The sequence below is a fragment of the Pholcus phalangioides genome, unplaced genomic scaffold, assembly GCF_987345545.1.
Source record: "Pholcus phalangioides strain wild (caught in Gottingen) unplaced genomic scaffold, Ppha-v1.0 ptg000004l_1, whole genome shotgun sequence".
NCBI classification, from domain to species: domain Eukaryota; kingdom Metazoa; phylum Arthropoda; class Arachnida; order Araneae; family Pholcidae; genus Pholcus; species Pholcus phalangioides.
Genome location: NW_028301597.1, coordinates 14,316,299 through 14,339,359, shown reverse-complemented (window position 1 = coordinate 14,339,359; position 23,061 = coordinate 14,316,299). Strand labels below are relative to the sequence as shown.

Below are 23,061 nucleotides of genomic sequence, written 5' to 3'. Positions count from 1 at the left end.
ACATTTCCCCCAACACCAGCAGATGGTGTCTAATTTGCATAACTGGATATTAAATTCCAAGGCCAAATACTTGGTTACTTAATTTTTTGGCAGATTTTTTTAGTTTTTTTTTCTTCTCATTCCAATGTATGAAGGAAAGACTTCTCTGGATATTATGCCGAGGTGAACTCTGAAAACTTGTTTGGCAGTAGTGCTAATTGTTCAGCATATTCTGCTTTGGGGCGCAAGAGTACAGAGTGAGAGTTGGAATATCACTTTTGCCCAGGAAAGGTTTTTGTGAGGTGTACAGTGAAATAACGTTTCGAGTTTCTCTGATCATCTTGTGAAATAAAGATCGAGATGTTTTCTGCCACAGAAGCAGGAAAGGACTTAATGCTGTACCTGTATTTTTTAAAAATAAAAATTGGACATATGTAATTTTACGCAAAATGATTACGACCTTGAAATGAGATACTCTTAGTTTTTTGGCATTTTCTGCAGAAATTGTAACATATGCCGTTCTAGACACCCATTTAAATGCGTGGTGCTAAATGTAAATTTAAGTGCTAAAATGTTTTCGAATTTGTCAGCGTTTGTCATATTTGTGTCCCTTCTACTCTTTGAAGATAGAGTTCACTCTGTCTGTATATATTAGTGTCTTATATATATATATATATTTTGCTCATTTAGTTTTACAACTTGCATGTCATAATTCAAAGTTTCCTTGTTATAGCTGAAAGAGCATTGGACACCATGAATTTTGATATTGTGAAAGGGCGTCCTGTACGCATAATGTGGTCTCAAAGGGATCCGTCTCTGCGTAAATCTGGTGTTGGAAATGTTTTTATAAAGAATCTGGACAAAAGTATCGACAATAAGGCTATGTATGACACTTTTTCAGCCTTCGGGAACATATTGTCATGCAAGGTAATGAATAATAGCTCATCTATGATAGTAAGTTCAATACTATATCTACATTTATAATAATTGAATTTGTTTATAATAAATTTTTCCAACCAAAAAACACAACAAAAAGTTAAAATAAAAGTTCCTTATTTAAAGAACTATTGTAACCAGAGTTCCCCCTGACTTTTTATCAATTGTAGCAATTTCACTAATCAGATCGAAAAAGTTGTAGCCAAATGAGAGAGACCCTTAGCCAAATTAACGAGTCACAAAATGGATTCCTGGATTCGAAAACAACTTTCATCAAGTTCAAGATGGGAAAATAATTCAAAATGCTAATCATGGACTAATAAAAATTGTTTAAAATAATATTAATTCCAGTACAAAAAATACTCAAGAATTCAGACATTTCTTTTGTTACCCACAATTCAAAGCATTTTCAAAATTGAATTGTTACCCACTGGAACCATTAACAGAAAGAAATACTGCTATTTGTATTTTATACATCTGTTCTATTCCGCAATGGTGTTTTAATGAGGTTCATGATATTAAAGCAGAGATGTCACTGTACTCTTATTTACCTGGGTCCTGTATTAGCAAAATCTAGGTCCTTCTTGGAAGTATGATCCTTCATCATTCACTGTTATTCCTGTGAATCAAATAATTTGGTTCTAAAAAAATTTTCAATCCAAAAGTTCATTGAAAATAAAAAGATTTATTTACCAGCTTATAACTAGGTTGTTTTACTTTCATTGGGTATTTGTAGAGAAATCTTGTAAAGAAACCCATAAACACTGAGAATTTAACACGTGTAATAAATCTGAAACCAATATACAGTTGATCCCACTTATAACGTTTTTGAAAAACCGTCATGAAAAAATGTAAGCGGGAAATCTTAATCAGAATTACTTAGTTGAGACCCCAAAAAATATGTTGTACTAAGAGGGAAAACTTTATGAGCGGGATTGACTGTAATTAAATTAGGTACATTTATATATATATATTTACTAATAAAAATCAATCTATACATTCTTCTCTGATTTTGCAATTTGGAAAAAAAACTTGGCATTTTCAATAATATATTCTGATTGAATTTAAAGCAATGAGGTTCTGATTCCCTAATCATGTAAATATTTTCCTGTCGAAGCGATTTTCTAGTGGAATGATTTTCTTTTCTCTCCCTGATGGTCTACAACTCGGACCTACCATCATTTAACTGTCACAATATTTTCACATCTGAATACGGGGAGCTATGTCAGATTTCTGTTGGTGAAACTTTACTGTGTGCTTGTGTGTGTGTCTAATGTTTGCCATGTTTTGTGTTCAGCAGGGTGCCATCTATTCCCAAAATTGCTAATTTATGGATTTGAAATGTAATGCATACCTATTTGTGTTGTAGGTCTGTTATGATTGTGGCAACAGAGCTTTTCTTTTCAAAGGGATAGCTAACTCAAGGTTGGAAAACCTTAGAAAATCGAATTTAGCTGATAACCACTGCGTAATCGCGGGTTCCAAACCCGGATTTCGCAGAAGGCAAAATCCGAGGAGGGCATGGGGACCCGTGCCCACCCCCTAAGAGATCGAAGATTAAAAATATTTTATATATTTTTGCAGAGAAAATTAAAATATTAAAAAAAAATTCTTATATCTTGTAAATTTGAAATTCTTTCTGAGAGTTGGTGGCCTAAAATTTCTGTTGAAGAAACCCTTGTGCCTACCAAAGAATGATTCTGCATACACACCTTTGATTTTTGTGATGCGAAACGGTGACAGCAGTCTTCACTGTTTTGTCATCTGGCGGCCAGATGACAAAACTCTGAATATTCAATGTAGAGTTTTTACAGATTCGGGGCCCCCCCCCCCCCCCCAATAATGATCTTGAGAAAAAAAGTTATAATTTCAACGGCCACTCCAAACGTTTATGATTTTCTAAAAACATGCATTTGCAATTTTGTAGGAAGGAAATGAATTCACGTCGTATAGACAGTCTGTGAATGCAGGTAGATAGCTGCGAAAGTATACCGAAATTTCCAGTATGTAACCCGCAGACGGCAAAAACCTCTCTAAAATTGGAAAATATGTTATACAGCCTCTCATTCCGGGACTCAACTAGATATTTCGTCATCTTATTCTTCAACAACCTGCAGATTATATCAATATAATGCAGTAAAATACTTAATATGTATTTCATAGTAGTAAAACAAAACTGGTTTTCACAACCGCACGGTCGTGATAAGAGGTAGAAAAGGGGGGGGGAGAAGTTGGGAAGGTTTCTTCTTTGTATAATTTTTTCCTTCTTTGAATTAGAAAAGAATGCATCTCAACCAAAATTTCTGACATTTGAGGTATTTGATGCACCTTAGCATCTCTGCTGAGGGAAGGACTATCATTGAGTACAGAGTTCAAACAATAGGTTGGTTTTTGCATGTATGCTCTTGGGGTTGCAGTCAAGGTTCCGGACGAGATTAATTGTCCCTGTCAACTGCTGAACATTGTTCCGGATTGGCCAACAGAAATTTCACTTCCGGGTTTTTGAACATGCATGAAATGGTTGATTTGACCATCAAGAAGCAGAATGAACACTCATGATTTGGCGAATTTGATCTTTTGTTTATTTGTCAATGATATTTTGCCTTGATTTGGTGAAATGCAGATCAACAGTGCAAACTATGGTTGTAACTTAACGGGGTCATAACTTCCCAAAAATGTAAATTTCATAATAGCTTTGTGAACTCAGAGGGTGAAAATGGTGCTTAACAAATCCATGCCAATTGAAGAACTTTTCATTTGTTCCTTAATTTTTTTAATGCAAGATAAATTAGTCTAAAATGCAAAATTTTCGGAAATTATATTGGTATATCTGTGAGCATGCAAAAGAGTACCAGAAAAGGCAACATATGTTATTTTATTCCTTTTTAGCAGGGTTAGCAGGTTTTTGCCGGTTTAAACTATCATGTCATAAACCTCAAATATTGCTTTTCAAATTTTAAAATTCCCATTGGAAATACTCATGTTAATTGCGTGTGATGTTTAAAGTGACAATGTTACACAATTATCTTGGACAATATGTATTTGTTTCTGGTGAAATATACAATTTGAATAAAGTATAAAAGCTAAAGTAAAAACTATGGAATGATTTGTTATTCTATTCAAAATGATTCTTGACCTTCCAAAATTTCTTCAACTGCTTCTATATGTGTATATATAAACATCTGCTGTACTTTTTTATAACAGGTCAGTGTCTAAAAAACTTTTACACCATATATGTAATGCTAATTTCAGTTATTAATTTACCTAGATAATCACAAAGAGATACTTAAAACAATGTCGTTATTGTGCATAGCATTAGAATATATCTAGTAATCAAAATAAGTTTTAGGACTGAAATGTCCTTTAGTTTGGCAGTGCTCTGATTGTATATGATGCTTAAGAAACTCCTGTAGCTTATTCTTAGTGCAAAAGTAAAAATATCCAAGTTTGACATTTTTAACATTTATATAAATATAATGTAATCGTGTGTTTTCCAATTGAAGCATCTGAAAGTGCAAAACAATGCTTTGGGTATAAAGTCCTGCCAGCTCTGCTTTGATTGAAAATACTCTTCAAAACTCTGAATTTTAAACAACCAACCTAATCTATTTTTAGGTGAGAATAAACAAGTTTAATTCCCCAAAGCAGAATGTTTGCTCGGCTGACTGGAAATATTCTGCAGTAAAAGTTCCCATAATAGTGTTTTCTTAAAATTCTTCCAGATTGCTCTACAGTAAAACTGATTGTAACGTATGTCGCAGAACAATCGGCATGTTGCAGATTTCGGCATATTCTGCTTTGGGAGTTAAATTGTATTAACAGACGAACGAGAATTTTTATAAGAAATAAAACTGGGCAGATCACAAAATTTATAATACCTAAATAGATATTCTGTAACTCAGTAATTATAATTCGAAATAAAAAGCACTTTAATCTATATAAAAGCAAGTGTTTCGTTATTTAGCATATCTATCAGATTAAAGTATTCGACAACATTGACAGTAAGTTTTTAACTGTTTTAATACTGAGATAGGGCATCAGTGTTAGGTTTTCAGCCTCAGAAACTATCTCACATATTTTGAATAAATATAAGCAGCTCTATTTTGCTTACCAAATTGAACATGGGTAATCAGTAGTTTAGAGAAAATATAATTTTACGATTTATTTTATGTTCTAGACTTTTTTTATGTCCAAATTCCTTTTTGTTTTAATTATTGTAATACATTGTTTAAAAATAAAACATTGTAATTTGCAAAAAAGGAAGTTTTACATCATGTGTTCATCAGCTATTGTGTTCAAAACATTATCAGGGGTGGGAACTTTGTGCCAATTGCGGCGCACTACACCAAAATTAACATCTTGCGCCATCCTGTTCAAATAGTGTATTTTCTTATTTTTCTGTGCCAAATAGCTAAAATATTTTGCTTCAGTATGCCTAGAATGTCAGAAAGGACGGCAAACTTTTTTTTGTTTCTGCTTCCCGAGAAGAGCGTGTTTTGTTCTTCTGCACTTGAACTATCGCCTTATTTTAACTATTGGTCCCTCATCAGGCTTTCTATCGCAAAACCCTGATAATATCTGTGATCGTGAAACAAGATGTTTTGCAATGGTCTTTCAGGTTTAAAGTACAAGTGTGAGTCAGCTTCCCTTTTCCAAAAAATTTAAGCATTTAAATCTACGTTGCCGAATAACGAGTTTTAAATCACCAATATTGTTAAGTAACGAGTGTCAGATTGCCAATCTCGCCAAATAATGAGTGCTGAATCACCGAACATTGTGTTGATTCTTCCAAAATTCTCTCCCATTTTACAACAATTTCTTTCAGAGTATAAAAAAAATTGAAAACTTATAGAAAATTTTTAGCCCATTTCAAGTGCTGCTGTTCCAGACAGCAAATAGTACCCTCAGTAAGCAAAACTCATCTTAAATAGACTGGTGCGAAAAATTTTATGACAGCCGCTCTTTCAAACAAGGTGTCAAAAGCCTGAAACACTAAAAACAAGCTGATGAAAAGATGTTTGATAAAAAAAGACTGCAGTTGTTTTATTTTGAAAAAGGGGTGAGGGTCAACGAAAATATTAATTTCACTGCTCCAATTTATAAATATCTGCTCCAGATCCTATATTTTGCTGCTCCGAAATGGACTTCGTTGCTTCCCACCCTTGCATTATCCAAAAGCAATCATTTAGGTTTTGACTGATTAAACCAGTTTTTTTTATGTCAAAAACTTAACCCTGTTTTTTTTTTAGTAGGGAACAAAATACTTGTCTTCTATATGCCTGGTTCTCTACCCTACCCCGCCCTGATTTGTAACAGAAAAATACAACATGGGATCTTATGGGGGTGGAATTGTGATAGAATTTTTCCCCCTAGAAGAGGGCAACCATTACAAAGACAAACTTAACAAACATCTTAAACCTGTTATTTGCGAAATATTTGAGAATGCTCAATGACAGGACATTTGAATACAGTGAAAATTCAATTACAGACACTTGGTAGTCTGAGACGGGGCTTCAGTGTATTCTGCTATGTATATGGGTCATTCCCAAAAAAAAAGTGCATGTTCCACATTTTTTTCATGAAAAATTCAAAGTTGAATTTTAAAAATAAAATTCATCACAAATTGGGTCAAAAGGAGCCAATGACCTGAAGGTTAATATTTCATTAATATTTTTCACTTTTATTTTGTATTTTATCGTGTAGATTTTATGACTGGAAGTCATGGACTGTTACAAAAATAACTATCGCTGTAAAAAATATCTCTTAAAATAATGAAATCTGCTTAGGGGCCATTCAAGTATTACGTAAGCAAATTTTTAGCCATTTTTGACCCCCTTGTCAGCAAAATTTCGTCATCAGCTCTACCCCTCTGAATCCTAACTCATATTTTCATAAAGGGTGGTTGCTGACGTAAGCATTATCCAAATCCCCCCCCCCCCCCCATCGACGATGACGTATTTTTCAAGTATGACTGAATCTATACTAAATCTATTTCAGTTAATTTAAATGCTTTTTAAAGGTTGGTTACTCAAATTGCTCAGGAAGAAAATTTTTTGGCTTCTTCCAAAGATCTATCTATCAAACCATGTTTCGATAATAGTAAGCGATGGGTAATTGTCACTGTGTTTATCAGTTTCCTTAAAACCCAGGGGGTTCTCAAACATTTTCACTCGTGCCACCCCTTTCCCTTATGAAGAGCAGTTTTAAGCAAAGCATTTCTTCGAAATACCTTTATCAGGACCACTGCACTGCTGCTCCCATTACAAAGGTTGGCGCTCACAGTTTGAGAACCCCTGCTAATCAACGTGTTGACAAATCCCTACAAATTTGTTGAAATTCTAAGAACATGTTCAGTAATGAGTAGAAGATTAGTGTCGACCAGCAATTCTCAACCTTTTCTGACTCGCGGAGCCCTTTTTAGTATATAATTTCTATGGCGAAGCCCCGTACTCTTCGTTTTTTTTCATTCTGTTATAAAATTTACTGATTCACTTTACTTTAATTGAGTGGACACGGAGCTCCTGGGAAGTGCACAATGGAGCACTGGTTAATAACTGCTGGTATAGACAGTATATAGTTTTCTTTCTACAAGATTTTGATGTGTTTGTAGGAAGACGTTATATTTCACTCCCAAGACTGCATAATGATTTATAGTGGTATATAAACTATCGTTTTATAGTGGTTTTTCAGTTTCTACCAGAAACTTGCTGCCCTCTACATTTTGCAGCCCAGGGCAAAGGCGTGGGCATGGAAAAACATTGAGAGGTCTGAAAGTTAAGTCGTCCCGTGACGAGCCTGTGTGTAGGATGCAGTGCCCCACATTTATTTATTAATTGGGGAAGGGGGTTCTTGGCCCCTAACAAAATTTATTGGGGGGGGGTTGTCTGAAATAGCCTCACCCCCCACGCTAGTTCTGATGCCTATGTCCCATGGCAGTACGTTTCTTATTAGAAGCTATTCAGGGACAATTGAAAAGTTGGAATTTATGCCCCTTCTGATATTACGCCCGGAAAACAATCTCCCCCCCGCTCCCCTTCTAGCTGCAGCGCTGTTCGTTCGTCAGAAAGCTCTCTTGCACATATAGTGTAGTTTTCCATGCAATAAGCTCAAAGGGATGGGCGGAAATTTGAGAAATATCTCGAAGTCCCAGTAAAAGTTTGAAAAATATTGATTGTCTTGAAAAATTAATCCGTAAAATGCTGCCATAACAATCGTCAAACTATTACATCAGGATAGGTTAGGTCAGCGGTTCTCAACCTTTTTTGGCTTGGAGCCCTTTTCAGTATATAATTTCTATGGCGGATTCCTGTTTGACAAGAGGAGCCCTTTTTGTGTGTAATTTTTATGGCGGACCCCTCTAGATTTTTTTTTTTTTAATTTATCTATCAAATTTACTGTTTGTTTTATTTTCCTCGAGTTGTTACTAAGCCCCTGGGTTAGGTTAAGCACAATGGGAATTGAAAAGAAGAGGGAGTGCCAAAATTGGAAAAAAAATCTGAAGCACATCCCTCCAAACCAAATGGGTGTGATGATGATCCCTCCTCAGAAGTTTTTTTTTCAAGAGGAGAAAAAAAGGGAGAAAACTGACCAATCCTCAAATAGTGTTTGATTTTACCTCGCAGTAAAAACAAACCGGATTCAAAGAGTCACGTATCTTGTGGAGTTGCCTCTTTCTCCTCGTCTCCTCCTTGTGCTGTTTTGTTCTGCGCCTCACATACTCATTTGTTTTCAATGCCTGCTTGTACCTCTTCGCTCGCCTCCCGAGTATGTGTTCAGAGGTGGGACAAAGTTCAGGCAAAATAATGAAACCAACATGGCAGAATTGAACAATTTGCAGAAACATAAGTGAAACAAAATTTGAGTTTGTGTGTGTTCATTGAAGAAAATAGTTGTTTCTTTTCATAATGAAAATGTGGTGCTCTCCCATTATAACCATACCACACATTTTTGACACCAAATTGGTTCATTTTGGTTTGGTTTTTTCGTATATGCCTTGTTAACAAATTTATGGCCAATTACACTGAAGAGAATATTTAACATTAACCCCCCCCCCCCCCCCGGGGGGGGAAGGGGGGGGTAAATGTGAAGAAAATTCACAAGACAAAAAAAGACAGAGTGGTATGGTTATAATGGCAGATTATTGGAAATAATAAGTAAAGCTTCCCCTTTTCCTTCGTTAATCACTTTTTGATTTCATTTTTTGCTCTTAATTTATTTCTAAAAATCTATCTCATTTCACGAGAAATTTTGATCTTTTAAAGGTTTCCAAAATGTTCATAACAAACTTCAGTGAACCAAATGAAATTTCTCAATCAGAAATTAGAAATTTCTTTCTAAGAGAATATTCTTGAATTGAAAGTTGTCATATCATGAGATGATTACGCCAAAAAATGTTTCAGGCGATGAAAACTGGATCATATTCCATAATGTAAACAGAATTCATATTTTTTTCATTAGGGGCCGTTCAAGTACAACATCAGCAAATTTTTAGCTATTTTTGACCCCCTTCCCCCCTTGTCTGTCATTGAAAATTTTGTCATCTCTGCTTTCTACCTCCTAACATATTGGTGGGATCAGAGACAAATGCTGGGGGGCACTAGGTCCCTATGCCCCAATCAAAAATTTTCTTTTTAATGTAAAAAATATTTTTAAAGAAGTTACAATTTTAAAAGAAAATACCCTTATATGTTATAATCAAATTCTGTTAATTTCAATGCTATCTGAAGGCCAAGGACTCAATATTTGTATAAGAAATTCATTGCTATCTACCCTTTAAGCCATATATAGTGAACCCTTGGCCCATGGACCAAATGTGGCCTGTCCCTGAAACCTAATTTTGTGAAAATGAACCAAATGGCACATCTACATATTGCTGAAGTGACCCGTGACACATTTTCAGATCACTCAAGTAGGCCTGTGGCACATTCACGTAGCCATTCTTAAGTGACCTGAGACACAGTTCCAGAACACTTGAGCAATAGTGGCACATTTACAGATCCATTGAGTGGCATGTGGCAGTTTTATAGCTTTTAAGTGGCCCCCGGTGCTGTTCTACATCACTCAAGTTACCTGTGGCACATTCCCAGATTACTTGAGTGGTTAATAGGGGTGAATTGGTTAATAGGGGGTATGGTCCCCTCTTACAGATATGCAGGTCTCGCAACGTGATTTCATAGTTGAAATAAGGCAGTTTATCATTTCCTGCGGCAATTGGTCCCACTCGTTCAGCAACGCTGTTTTCATTCCCTGGATGGTTCCCGGAGGGGGGTTGCGAGTTGCAATTGCCCTTCCCAGACATGCTCTATAGGGTTAAGGTCTGGAGTTCTGGCTGGCCAATCCATCCGGCGAATATCCTCACTCTCTAGAAAATTGTCGAGCAGAAGAGCTCTGTGGCCTCGCGTTATCGTCCATTAAAATGAATTCAGGGCCGACTGCACCCCTGAAAAGACTAACATAGGGCTCCAAGACCTCATCCCTATACCTCACACCAGTCACAGTGCCTCTTTCAAAGACATGGAGAGGTGTGCGGCCATCCAACATGATGCCTGCCCAGACCATTAAACCTCCTCTGCCATAATGGTCGATTTCACGGACATTGGAGGGTAGGTAGCGGGTCCCTGGTTCTCTCCATATGAGCATACAGCGAGAATCGGTGCTTAGGCTGAACCGGGACTCATCAGTGAAGAGAACGGTCGCCCATTGATCCATACTCCAACCTCTATGCTCTCTGCACCATGATAAACGGATTCTCCTGTCCGTAGAAGTGAGCGGGACGCAAACAGCAGGTCTTCTTACAAACAAACCTCTCTCATGAAGTCTTTTGGAAACAGTCACCCTTGATACACGGGTTCCTGTGGCTGCATACAAGTCACGAGAGAGCTGAGAAGCTGTAGCACTCCTGTTATGCCTCGCTATAATCGACAAATGACGATCTTCTGGACGACCTTGCCCAGGCTTTCTCTCGAAGGATCCAGTATCCTGGAACTGTTTCCATAAGTGACACACAACGCTGGGCGTTAAATTGAACTCTCTTCAAATCTGGACTTGAGGTTGGCCTGCTTCTAGCCTCCCCACAATTCGCCACCTCATTCCATCATTTAAATGTTGGTGGTTACGGATTTTTACTGTTACAATTTGAAATTAACCGATTGCTGCAAAATAACACCAAGGGATTCGCCGAGGTGTGCTAGTGAGCGAAATGAGTCTTAACTTACGCGCACTTATAAAGCCTGTTTCTCTACTGGCTCCGCCTACACGTGTGTAGGCGTATTACGTATTTGATGTACAAGAGTTGAATTTTTGTCTAGAAGCAGTGGTTTTACATTCAGTTCAGTTCTTTTCATGAAATTCGATAAAATATGCAAATTCTCTTAATTTATTTCACCAGTGTATTACTTCCCCCCCCCCCCCCCCCCGTCATCAAAAGTCAGCAAATCTTCTCCCCATCGATGCTGATGTAATACTTGAATGACCCCCTTATTTAAAAGAAAAGAATATTCTTTTTCTCTTTTCTCAGGGAATATTTTCTAAAAGAGGAGTAAATTAACTTTTATGTAAACATAATTTCCACTCATTACGGCTATATTTCATTACCCCAAAAATTCTGTCAAGTCCATTATCTGAGGTAGGTCTTGCTCAGATGATCTTGGTTCCACTGTTTATACAGTTGCTGTTTGATTTTAGGAATCAACATTTTATTATGAACTAGTCCTCTGGTCCAGAACAAGATGTCTTTTCTTTGCATGTCTCTTCCATTTATAAAATTGTTTATAAAAACCATTGTCGATTGCATATCTGCTGATATTGTTGTCTCTGTTGTCCTTCAAGTCTTATTTCTTCTATAAGGGTGATTCAGAAAAGATGGGAAAACTTTACGAGATGGTAATACACACAATTTTCATCAAAGAATGTGTGTTCTAAAATGGAAACGTGCTACAGGTTGCAACACAGTAAATCCGAGGATACGAGAAGAAAACACAAGAATAATGTATACGTTAAAAAAGCAATTGTAATAATTCACAATAATTACTCAAAAGAACAACCGCCAATGGTGATGCAAGAACAGCAGCAAAGGAGGGATTGGTGAATGCTCTGAATTATTTCTAGGCATATCGCGAACTCCCCAGCAGCCGAAATTCTTACAATTTTGTCTTCAGTCAAGAGGAATCTCATACGGCAGATCGGGCGATCCTGGTGACGTCCAGATAGTGCTGTATCTCTCACCCAAAATGGGCTGAAGCTCCATCATGCTGGAACCACATACGCCGCTGGAGGGCAGTTGGAACATCCTCCAGCAAGTCTGGCAGCACCTCTTGTATAAATGTCCCATATTTGCCCTCGTCAAGGTGTTCTTTCAGAAGGTTCGGTCCATTAGGTGGTCGCCGATGATTCCTACCCAAACATTGATGGAGAAGCATCGCTGATGCACATGTGGATTTACAAATGCCCAGACATGTTTATTGTGGGTATTAAATGCACCATTTGGTGGGAAAGTGCATTTATCAGAAAAGAACAGTTGCCTTGGCATGCTGCACTTTGCTGTAGGAGCCAGCGGGCTTGTCTATGCGACAAGCATAATCTTCATTCAATGCTTAGACTCGTTGAAAAATGGATGCAGCCTCTCACCCTTTAACACTCGCCATGTCTGGGATTGTGGCTCACCAAGGCTTTGGCCCACAGCTTGTGTACTTGTAGAGAGCTGATCTGCCACCATCTCCAAAATCTCATTTTCCACATTTGCTGTTCTGGTAGTCCTTGTACGACCTGCATCTGATGCAAGCGTGCAAATGATTTCTGAATGATTTATAGCTCTCTACTCAGGCTGTGTAAATTCTCATACTAAATTTGATAGTCAGTGTTCAGAGGTTTTTGGTTAGGCTTGTTTAATTCTGGACATTGTGGGAAAATTGTCGGGTATCTTTGAAAGAATGAAATTTGCATAGATGTTGAAGTTTATTTCATCTTAGGTTTTGTTTTTCATGGAATTTATTTCATGTTAATGAAAATATATAGCCTATTTCGAAATGTATGGAAAAAGATTGTAACATCATGAAAGTTTAATTAGCTGATCAGTTGTATGCATTCATGTTAATATTTTCAAGTATACCCATGATTCTCATTCTAATTTGCTTTCAAGGTTGCCAATGATGATACTGGATCCAAAGGCTATGGGTTTGTCCATTTTGAAACTGAGGAAGCTGCAAACAGTGCCATTCAGAAAGTCAATGGCATGTTACTGAATGGACGTAAAGTGTAAGAAGTTTTCCACTTTCTTCAGGAGCGTGTTATAAAAATTATTGTAATACTTTACTTCGTTAAGAAACGTGTCATGATAAAATTTAAAAAAAAAAAACCTTGTTTCTTAGATGAGTCATTCTTATAGTATATTCATATTGAATTTATTGTAGGTTTGTGGGCAAGTTTGTTCCTCGGAAGGAGCGAGAAAAACTGCTTGGTGAGAAAGCTCGCTTGTTTACCAATGTGTTTGTGAAGAACTTTGATGATTTAGATGACGAGAAGCTCAAGGAGATGTTTGAAAAATATGGGAAGATCACTAGTTCAAAGGTATAAAAGAAGAAAAAAATGCTTATTGGGATTTTTTAATGTTTTAGGCCAGGAATACACTACAAAGTTTGATAAAAGATCTTTTACAAAACTTAAAACAACCAACAAGCCTATTGGTTGAATTTCTCAAGTTTTATAAAAACTTTTATAAAACTTTTGTAGTATAATTAATTTGGCATCACTCCTATAATCTTACTAATATCAGTTTGTCAGCCATATGTGCACACTTACATAACATGAAAATTCAAGCATTTACCATCTTTTATTTAAAAATACAAGACTTGGATTTTAGATATAGCAGCACCAGCAAGAACACGAAACGAGCACTACTCAGTAACATATGTTAATGGCCACTCATAAATTCAGAACACACACATTCCGACATGTACCAATTCCATAGAAATTCTGCAGAGAAATGTGTAGGAAAAGCATGTATGGTAAAGTAATAGACTAGTGCTGAAGACTAGAACTTTCTTCTTCACGATCAAAATGCTACACCCATGTAGTTGAAAACCTTCATAAAAATCCAACAAAACTGATTATTGGTTCTGAACCAGTTTTATTTTAAGTGATGGTAGCATTTTTATGTGTACAAAATTATAAGGAAAGAAAAAAAAAATCTTAAGTTTCTTTTCATTTTTTAAAAATCCTCTTTGTTTATTAGGATTTTTATATTTGTCTGGGTAGATTTTTTTTGTATGGAGTTTGGGAAAATTTTTTTGTTCTCATTCTTCAAGGTTGGCAGCCATGTCACAGTGTGCAGAGAGATATCCATTGCGCAGCATCTGCTCTCAAAGTTCTTTTCTCTGTTTTTTAATGGGGAAAAAATCTTTAAAAGAAAAATGAGCAAAAACTTTGTGCCTGTTTAAATAATTAAAACGTAATAGCCAGATGACAATATTTGTGCCATCCATCTATTAAAAAAAAATTTTTGATTATGGATGAAAATGAAGTTGGACTGTAGGTTAATAGAAGGGCCTTTGTGCTGTAAAACATATATAGATAGCAGTGAAAACTCTTAGCTACTAAAACACTGAAAAACACATTGATTTGCATGTTGTGCCTATCAGTTAATAAATTGGCTATTAAAAAATAAAACAGTGAAATGAGATCTTGGGTTGAGAATAAGGAACAGAAATAGTTCAGGTTTGGTCATTCTATCTGTTACCATTCTGATTTTCTGTTTAAAGGTCATGACTGATGAGATTGGTAAATCAAAAGGCTTTGGATTTGTTAGTTTTGAAGATCCAGAAGATGCTGCAAAGGTAAGAAATATACTGACTCTTCAAGTACTTGATTGTTAATTTTCTTTCTTGAATAAAAATAATTACTAAATGTGTGGCTTGGTAATTTATGAAACTTTCATTTTTATATAAAGTCAAACTTTGTTATAATGACTTTCACTATAACATCAATTATTGATGAGTTCTGGCTGATGCTCGTAATTCTACTAACTGAAATGGCGACCCAGTCCATATTTCGAAGAATTTTTAACCGATAGGTCACCACCAGGGTAATAGTAATTCTACTGAAACCTTTCATTTACTCTGAATTGAGTTTCTTCCAAGACAGTGATGGAAAGTTGACAAATTATTTTGTTGAAGTACATAATTCTGGCTTGTTATTCTGTTGTGAGATATACAAATATAAAGGCAGCAATAGGCAAATTACCCAGCAAGGTGGCAAAAAAAAAAAAAAAAAAAAAAAATTCCCATAAAGAATAATGGATGTCAAATGCAGTCTAACCCAGTTTTAACAAATAACGTTATAGCAGAAAAAAAATCACATTTTAACAAACACTTTTCAAATCCCCCAGATAAGTTTAAGTAGGACCAATGCAAAAACAGAATTCTCTTTGTATCGAAATTTCATTATAACAAAGTGATTTCTGTGGTCTCTTGAAATTCATAAAGGGATTGGACTGTACAATCAAAAAACAGCAACCCAATATAAAAGCATATATCATAAGAAAACTAATAATACTACTATATAATGCACTGCCCATAAAAATGATTATGGTTGTCTTATCTAAGTGTGGATAGTTTCTTGATTTATAATTTGCACTGCTAGTTCAAATGGTAACAGTGGACAGAAAAAAATATTTTCACTTTGGAAGATAAATTTAATGTTAATTTATCTTCCTATAAAGAGTTGGACAAATATAAGACAAAATTGAGTGCTTAGTTACGATTCCACTTGATCAAAAAAAAAATCGAGACTTAGTGATCTATAAAGACTTGCTCTCTCTAGATCACTAGTATCTTTATATTGACTTAGTGATCTTTATAGAGATTCTCTAAAAGGAACAACAGAAAATGAAGCTTGATTTATTTATCATTTAGTGTGACGTTATGACCCCCCCCCCCCCCCCCAGTGGTTCGCAAATGACTACTCTAAGTTACTTTTTTAATATTTTGTATTTTTTATCATTTAGGCTGTTGAAGAAATGCATGGTAAAGATATCAATGGTAAGGAGCTCTATGTGGGACGAGCACAGAAAAAATCTGAAAGGTTGGCAGAGCTTAAACGTCACTTTGAAGTACAAAAGGTTGAACGCATGAACCGCTATCAGGGAATTAATTTATATGTCAAAAACTTGGATGATGCCATAGATGATGAGAGGTTGAGGAGAGAATTCTCTACATTTGGCACAATTACCAGTGCTAAAGTAAGGAAAATTGAACCTTTCTTTACATTTATTATTTTTGCTGCTTGTTCCGATCAAACTGGAATTCAATGCATCTTTCATTCAGATATATTATTGTTCTAAGTATAAATTTCAGAACTTTTTCCTTTCACGTGTTGTTTTTATACTTTATCAATTCAGAAAAAAAAAAATTGACATTCACACTGCATTATAAGGCGTTGAATATGATTGACAATAATAATCATTAAAACAATGGATATTTTTTCATAGGTCATGACTGATACCAATAGTCGGTCTAAAGGATTTGGATTTGTCTGCTTCAGTGCACCAGAGGAAGCAACTAAGGCGGTAACAGAAATGAATGGTCGTATTGTGGTATCTAAGCCATTATACGTTGCACTTGCTCAACGTAAGGAAGATCGTAAAGCTCATCTTGCTTCTCAATATATGCAGCGTATGGCAGGAATGCGCATGCAGGTATGTTTGGACAAAAGTTATTTTTAATTTCTAATTTTATGACTGATCTTATTATTCCTGATTAGTTTGTTTAATAAAGTAAAAATTCTAATTTATAGAGTTCGTGCTAATTAAAAACTAATTAAAAACTCCTTAGGGGCGATTAAAGTATTACGTCAGCATCGAGGCGGGGGGGGGGGTTTCGGATTTGCTGACAAGGGGGGGGGTGAAGGTTGCTCACATCATCAACCACCCGGTTTTGAAGATATGAAGTATTCTAAGTTGCTGAGGGGGGGGGGGTAAAAAATGGCTGAAAATCTGCTTACGTAATACTTGAATGGCCCCTTAGAAAGTCATTACTTTTCATTAAGGTCCCCCTAGAAATCCTTCTGGCTGTTTCCATAGCTGCCAAGTCTCCTGGAGTCTTCAGAATTGTAGCTTCATCTCTCGTCCTCCCAAATTTTTACGAAAATCACAAAAATCCCTAATTGTTCCTAAAAATTCCCTACTTTGTTTTCAATAGCGGGGATTCTTTTTAAATAATCTCTAAGGAATTTCTTGTAGGGGTAAAAAGTCTTTTGCTTCTGTTTTTTCTCCCTTTTGAAATGACATCATACATGGAGGAATAGTGGGAAATTCCTTTTTAAGGAAGTTTTACAAAACCCTCTGATGGCAACAAAAATGTGAAAAATAAACTATTTTTGAATTATTAAAAAAAAAAAGATTTTTTAGGGATTTTTTTAATGTTATGCTATGATTGTTTTCTAAGGGGGGGGGACCCTATGTATAAATTTTTGGATTTATACATAGGCCCGAGCCCCCACCCCAAGAAAATTAAAAATATTTTTGTAGAAAATTAGAATAATGGAGAAAATGCAGTCTCTCTATACTATGGTAATTTAAAATCCTTTTTGAGCGTTAGTGCCCCACAATTTCTGTAGAAGAAATCCTTCTGCACCTCCAAAAGCCGATTCTGCTTACACACCAGTGATTTTTGCAATGAGATACCAGGGTTTGTACATCCTTACAAAAGTCGTAACTCTGGAAGGGCCCTTATAACTCCTTACTTTTTGCAGCCACTCCTGAAAAGTCCTTATTTTTTTCTCTGAAGGGATGATGATGATCTTAGAATAGGCATTCCCTATGGTGATGAATAGCATTGTCTAGAACAGTGGTTCCCAAACTTTTTCAGTCCACGTACCCCCAGCTGGCTCGGTTCCTTTCCACGTACCCCCAACCCTGAATCCTCCAGACCCCCCCCCCATTCCAATCTGTTTCGCCCATTACAGTTTTCGAGAAACTTCTAAAAAGGTACATGTTGGATTAAATTAAATGGTCTATTTTTTCATTACTTAGCTTTTTTATTTTTCAAGTAAGCAAACCAATTAACACAAAGTTGTGAAAGAAATTAATACGATGTTTGGGACTGTATTGAATCAAAAAGTTTTGAAAAATTATGCTTAAAAGAGTAAAAATACAAACTCAAATCTGGTGCTGCGTTCAATTTGCTTCTATATTTTTTACATAAGTATACGAAGAGAACACCCGTTCAACAAGCTCCATGCTCGCGACCGGCAACAAAAACATGGCTTTTCTAGAAAGTTCACTGTATATTCGTCACGGCGACGAGCCCGAAAACTGACTAGGTTCATCATTCCACTATTGAAGAGAATCTTCAAAGTGGTATCTGATGTGAGCTCTAGCAATTTTCCCTTTTCTGAAATTGACAATGAAGCCGGGTCAAAATACTCTTCTTCGAAAGGATTCGATATCCAGGTGTGCAAGAGTATCAGTGCCAGGTATCCAAGCTCGCGCTTCTCTTTGCTTCCGGTTTTTGGTATACATACCCTTCTCACTGGTTGCGCCAAACAGCCGAAACGGTTCTCTTGCTACATGGTGCGCCAAGGCACCAAATCCCTGCGCATTTGCGTCAATTCTTGTTTGTGGTTCGCGGAGGTACCGCTAATGCACTGTAGTGCGTCAAATATCCGGAATTTAGGAAAAAGAAGCATGAACATTTCGTTCAAAGGACGCGTTCTTTCCGTGACATGGAAAAAGATACGGAGGGAGAAACTTTTGGCTGCCAACCTGCATTTAAAGACGGCATACATCGAAAAGGGGATTGGTTTACTCGTTTAAATTACCGAATTTTTTTGGAGATCGTTGGGAAAAAATAGGATCTGTAAAAACTCCAGCTAAAAAAAAAATATTCATAGTTTTGTCATCTAGCCATTATGCGGTCGTGTGGTTATCGTCGGTGGTTGCCGATCGTGACAATTTCACATTGCAAAAATCCGGATTTGGTGAACAGGAGCAGCTCGAGGAAAAAAATTTCTACCCATGTGGAATCTGTTTTTGGCGCTACTGACGACTCTTTTTAGGTCAACAAAGCTTTTTTCACCCTTTCAATTCCATTTGGCACCCCTCCTAGAGCGCCGCCCAATATGGCCGCACGGCCCGCCACTGCATTGGTGGGGGAGAGGCATGCTCTTAACAATAGTCAAAGCCACCACATTATCAGCCACCTCGTTGGGCATTTTGCCTGTTGTGGCGTTGTATTTGTATTTGTATTTGTATTTGAAGGAGTTATGTAAAATGAGCATGCTCCTAGTACAAACTTCTGTGTGATACCTTTTTTATATTAATGTCCTACCTTTCCAAAACATGTTGGAAAGAATGAAACGTTTGCACCCTTTCTTGTTTTTTGCACTCCCTCACTTATTGCTGGGGTGTTGCTTAACATTGTAGCACCAACAGAACTATTAATTATGTGTGATGGATGGCTTGCACTATAATGCAAAGAATTACAAGAAGTGAAATCAGTTCAGAGAATAGATAGATATTGTGCAGACATATTCAAACTTTGTAACCTTGAAAGCATCCCAAAGTTCAAAATTTTGCTAGTTTTGGTGAAGGCTTTTTTATCTTTAGCACATGGTAATGCAGACAGTGAAAAAGATCAGTGAAAGAGTTCATTGTTAACAAATAAATAAAAGTCTGTTCGAACATTGAAAAATTTCTCCATCTAATGCTTTAATGGAATAAGACATACAAAATCTTATGTTCAAGGGCATGAAAAATTTGAAAAAAAATTGTCATTGAGATGCTGAACTTCTGAAAGTGACTCGTGATTAGTAATCTATTAACATGTTATTAGGTTGAGAAATTATTTAAGTAAATATGGTATTTATATTTTTCTCGTTTCTTGCATTTTGCTTTGAAATTTAATAATTCCTTTAAATTCTGTGAGAAGCTAATTTTTTTTCACGGAAACTCTTATTATATTCTGCACACACTTTTTTGCTATATCAGGATGAATAATATTTTGGTGTTGAAGCAGCAGAAATTCTTGCTGCCTAGGTTTTTAGTATGCATGTTGCTTAATTTGAAAAGTCTAATAATTTTAAGCTAGCTAATATTAAGATGGCTAAAAGCCATCTATATCTGTCTAATAATTTTTATTCGTCATTTCAGTAATGCATGCTTAGTAGTGACAGATAAGATAATTCAGAAAAAATTGAAATGGATTTTAATTTATGAAGGAAATTTATTTAGAATTATTTGTTTCAACCATTTTTGGTAAAACTTCTGGCATTTCACAGAAAAATTACTTATATTGCAGATATAGTTCATTTTTATTTCTGTTCCATTTTTAAAATTTCTGCTCAAAAAATGAAATTTGCTGCTCTGAAATAGATGAGGGGCGCTTGCACCCCTGGATATCTACCGATCACCCATTTCCGGCTCTGAAAAATATTTTTGAAACGAGGATTTTAATCCTTCCAAGCGACTGACTGTTAAATTTAACTGAGCTTGTGGCAAGAAATCGTAAAGTGTTTCAAACACTTTCGAAAAAAGGGCTACCTCGTGCCGAAGTTTGAACAGCAACGTCAGGACTTAACCCTTGGACAACCACCTAACTTCGGTGTGAAAAAGCAAAGCGTTATGAAGGATGTCCATGTCGGCACACAACAATTTGAAAGACCTGTAGTTGGTAGAATTCATCTTGACAAAGTTGACAACCTTGACCACTTCATCAAGAACGTTTTGCAAATTTTGAGGCAACGGTTTCTATGTAGGGCCGTGAATTGAGTCCATTTCATTTTGGGAGAGACTTCTGCCATGCGTGCACGATGGCCTGAGTAGCAACCTTCCGTGGATCTTCCTCCATCTGTAGTGAGCCCAGTACATTTTGACCATTGAATTCTTTTTTCAAGGGAATAATGATTAAGTGCTTCAAAAAAGTCTTTAACAGTCGTTTGACCCTTTCAATGGGGGACAAAGGAAAAGATTTTTTTTGAATTCTAAGTCTTTCAAGTACTTGGCAATTACAAGTAGCACAGAATATTGCACAGTGCTGGTACTTGTTCGTTGACTTGAATAGAAAAAAAAAAAATTCACAACCTTTGATGTGGCTTATGACTGTGCTCTCAACATCGTCTGACATGCCCTGTATTCAAGACACAGTGTATTATTTGATAGATATTTAAACTCATTATAAGAGCACTTTCCTCTGCAAACATGCATCTGACAGCATATTTTCACCAATAGTGTTTTTTTTTTTTTTTTTTTCGTCTCGCAATACAATAGATAATGCAGTAAGAGGTTTCGGTAGCTTTGGCAGAATCACTTTTGGAAGATTCAAAATATGTTTACAGGCGCACAGAATTTCATTTTGTGCTTCTGCACAGATCTAGTTTTTAGCTACTGATCCATAGCGCAAATCACGTGAGTAGTAGGTGCTTGGTAGACAAGTTGACGTAGAAAATTGTGGGAATAACACTCACATGCCTCAATACACACGCCCACAACAAAAGTTAAACACAACACACATTAATTTGCTGTTTTTATGTCCAGCATGCGTCAACAATCAAAGCTAAAACGCTGAAGAAAAGTGAGCCGAGAGGAAGGAGTTCATGAATCCTGATCATAGGTTGGGCGCGGGCTAGAGGAGGGTAGGCCAAACTCTTTCCAGCAGATGCAACCCCTCTGTTATAGAAGATTTTATTGATAGGGAAAAGGTCAATATATATATATATTACAACTGACAATATTAGTAAAAACCTCTACCTTCTTTTAAAAGTTCTTTTTAATGTTTTTAATTATTTTGTTGTTTTTTTTTTTTTAGATGAATGGTCGCCATTACCATTTTCTTTTCGCGTACCCCCGATTGGGAACCGCTGGTCTAGAAAAATAAGAGGAAGCTTCCCCTGAATATAAAGAGGGAGGAAAGAGAACCCCTTTTTTTTTGTAATGGGAAATGTAAAAGCAGGGGGTGGGATTGGAACATCCACTGGTTGTGCATATCTGCCAACCGTTACGATTTTGTCGTATTTAGTGTGATTTTTAGCAAATGAATACGATTATACGCTTTTGCTTTTAAAAATGACTTTTTTACAGAATTGCTATTATTGATGTTTTTTCCATATGCTGCAAACCTGTCTGCGGTGGTCCGTTGAACAACATCACTCCACGTAGCCGAAAATTCCCCCCACACCCAGCGGTGAGAAAAAGTTGAACACCGTTGGGAGTTTTATTTACTGGTGTGGGTTATGCAGTGAAACAATGTCTAGTGACACCTCAATCCTTTAGCATCCGTTTGATGGATCAATATTGTTCCGAAATTTGCATGTCTTCCTAACTCTATGCTTTCATGAATTATAGAGAATTTTTTTTTTTAATCCACATGTTAAATTTTCATGTCTGAAATTTACAAAATTACTTTTTGGATTACTTTGGATTTTTGGAAATTTTCGACAAAAAATATTGCTCTTGATATAGTTCTATTAATATTGATCATTCACATGACATGACTAGAATGTTTAATTTTGTGTTGTGAGTATCAGTTGATTTTCAACCGTTTACCATCCATCTAATAGTGAAATCGTATTTCATTTTAGATAAAACATTACGGTAGAACAAAACTTCTCTTTTTTTAAATTAAAACATACCCCTCCCTCTTTTCTCATGCAGCAATTACTTTTTCTAATTGTAGTTTTATGACTTCCTAATCAATTTTTAGTGTGGGGTCCCTCCCAACCCACCTCTTTCCATAAATTTGAAAACGGGCCGTATTACGCTTTTTATGAATAGAGTAGGATTTTTTTTCCTCCAGAGGTTGGCAGGTCTGGTTGTGTGTGTGTGTGTGTGGGAGTGTTGTTAAAAATATCCGCCATTTCTGGGGAGGGAATAGATGAATCTGTATTTTGTTTTTTTTATAACATAGTAAAATTTGCAACAACGGAAGCCTGATATAAATCCAGTGAGGTGGTCCTGGAATTTATTTGTTGTGAAATTTAATACAACTGAAAAATTTTCGAGACCCTCACAGGGGAAGTTGATATGGCTCCAGGTCGGGATCCCTGATGGGGAGGTTGACAGGTTTGATTTCGGGGACCCTGGATGAATCTTTGTTTTTGTAGCTTTAGCAGTAAAAGTTTTCTATAAATCCATTAAATCCATGTATCGGGCCCATAAAA

The 23,061-nt window shown here is 36.2% G+C and overlaps 1 protein-coding gene across 2 annotated transcripts in view; it reads left to right on the top strand.

Annotated features, from left to right (window-relative positions):
- LOC149086581 (polyadenylate-binding protein 4-like) overlaps positions 1-23,061 on the top strand; it is a 49,978-nt gene that overhangs the window by 12,626 nt on the left and 14,291 nt on the right. Inside the window, exons 2-7 of one of the 2 annotated variants that reach the window (XM_089230947.1) lie at positions 713-906; positions 13,052-13,167; positions 13,323-13,479; positions 14,670-14,744; positions 15,914-16,147; positions 16,397-16,603. In XM_089230947.1, coding sequence (XP_089087073.1) covers positions 713-906; positions 13,052-13,167; positions 13,323-13,479; positions 14,670-14,744; positions 15,914-16,147; positions 16,397-16,603 — 983 coding nt within the window. Of the gene's footprint in view, positions 1-712; positions 934-13,051; positions 13,168-13,322; positions 13,480-14,669; positions 14,745-15,913; positions 16,148-16,396; positions 16,604-23,061 lie in introns of both variants that reach the window. The other variant, XM_089230946.1, reaches the window with a different exon arrangement.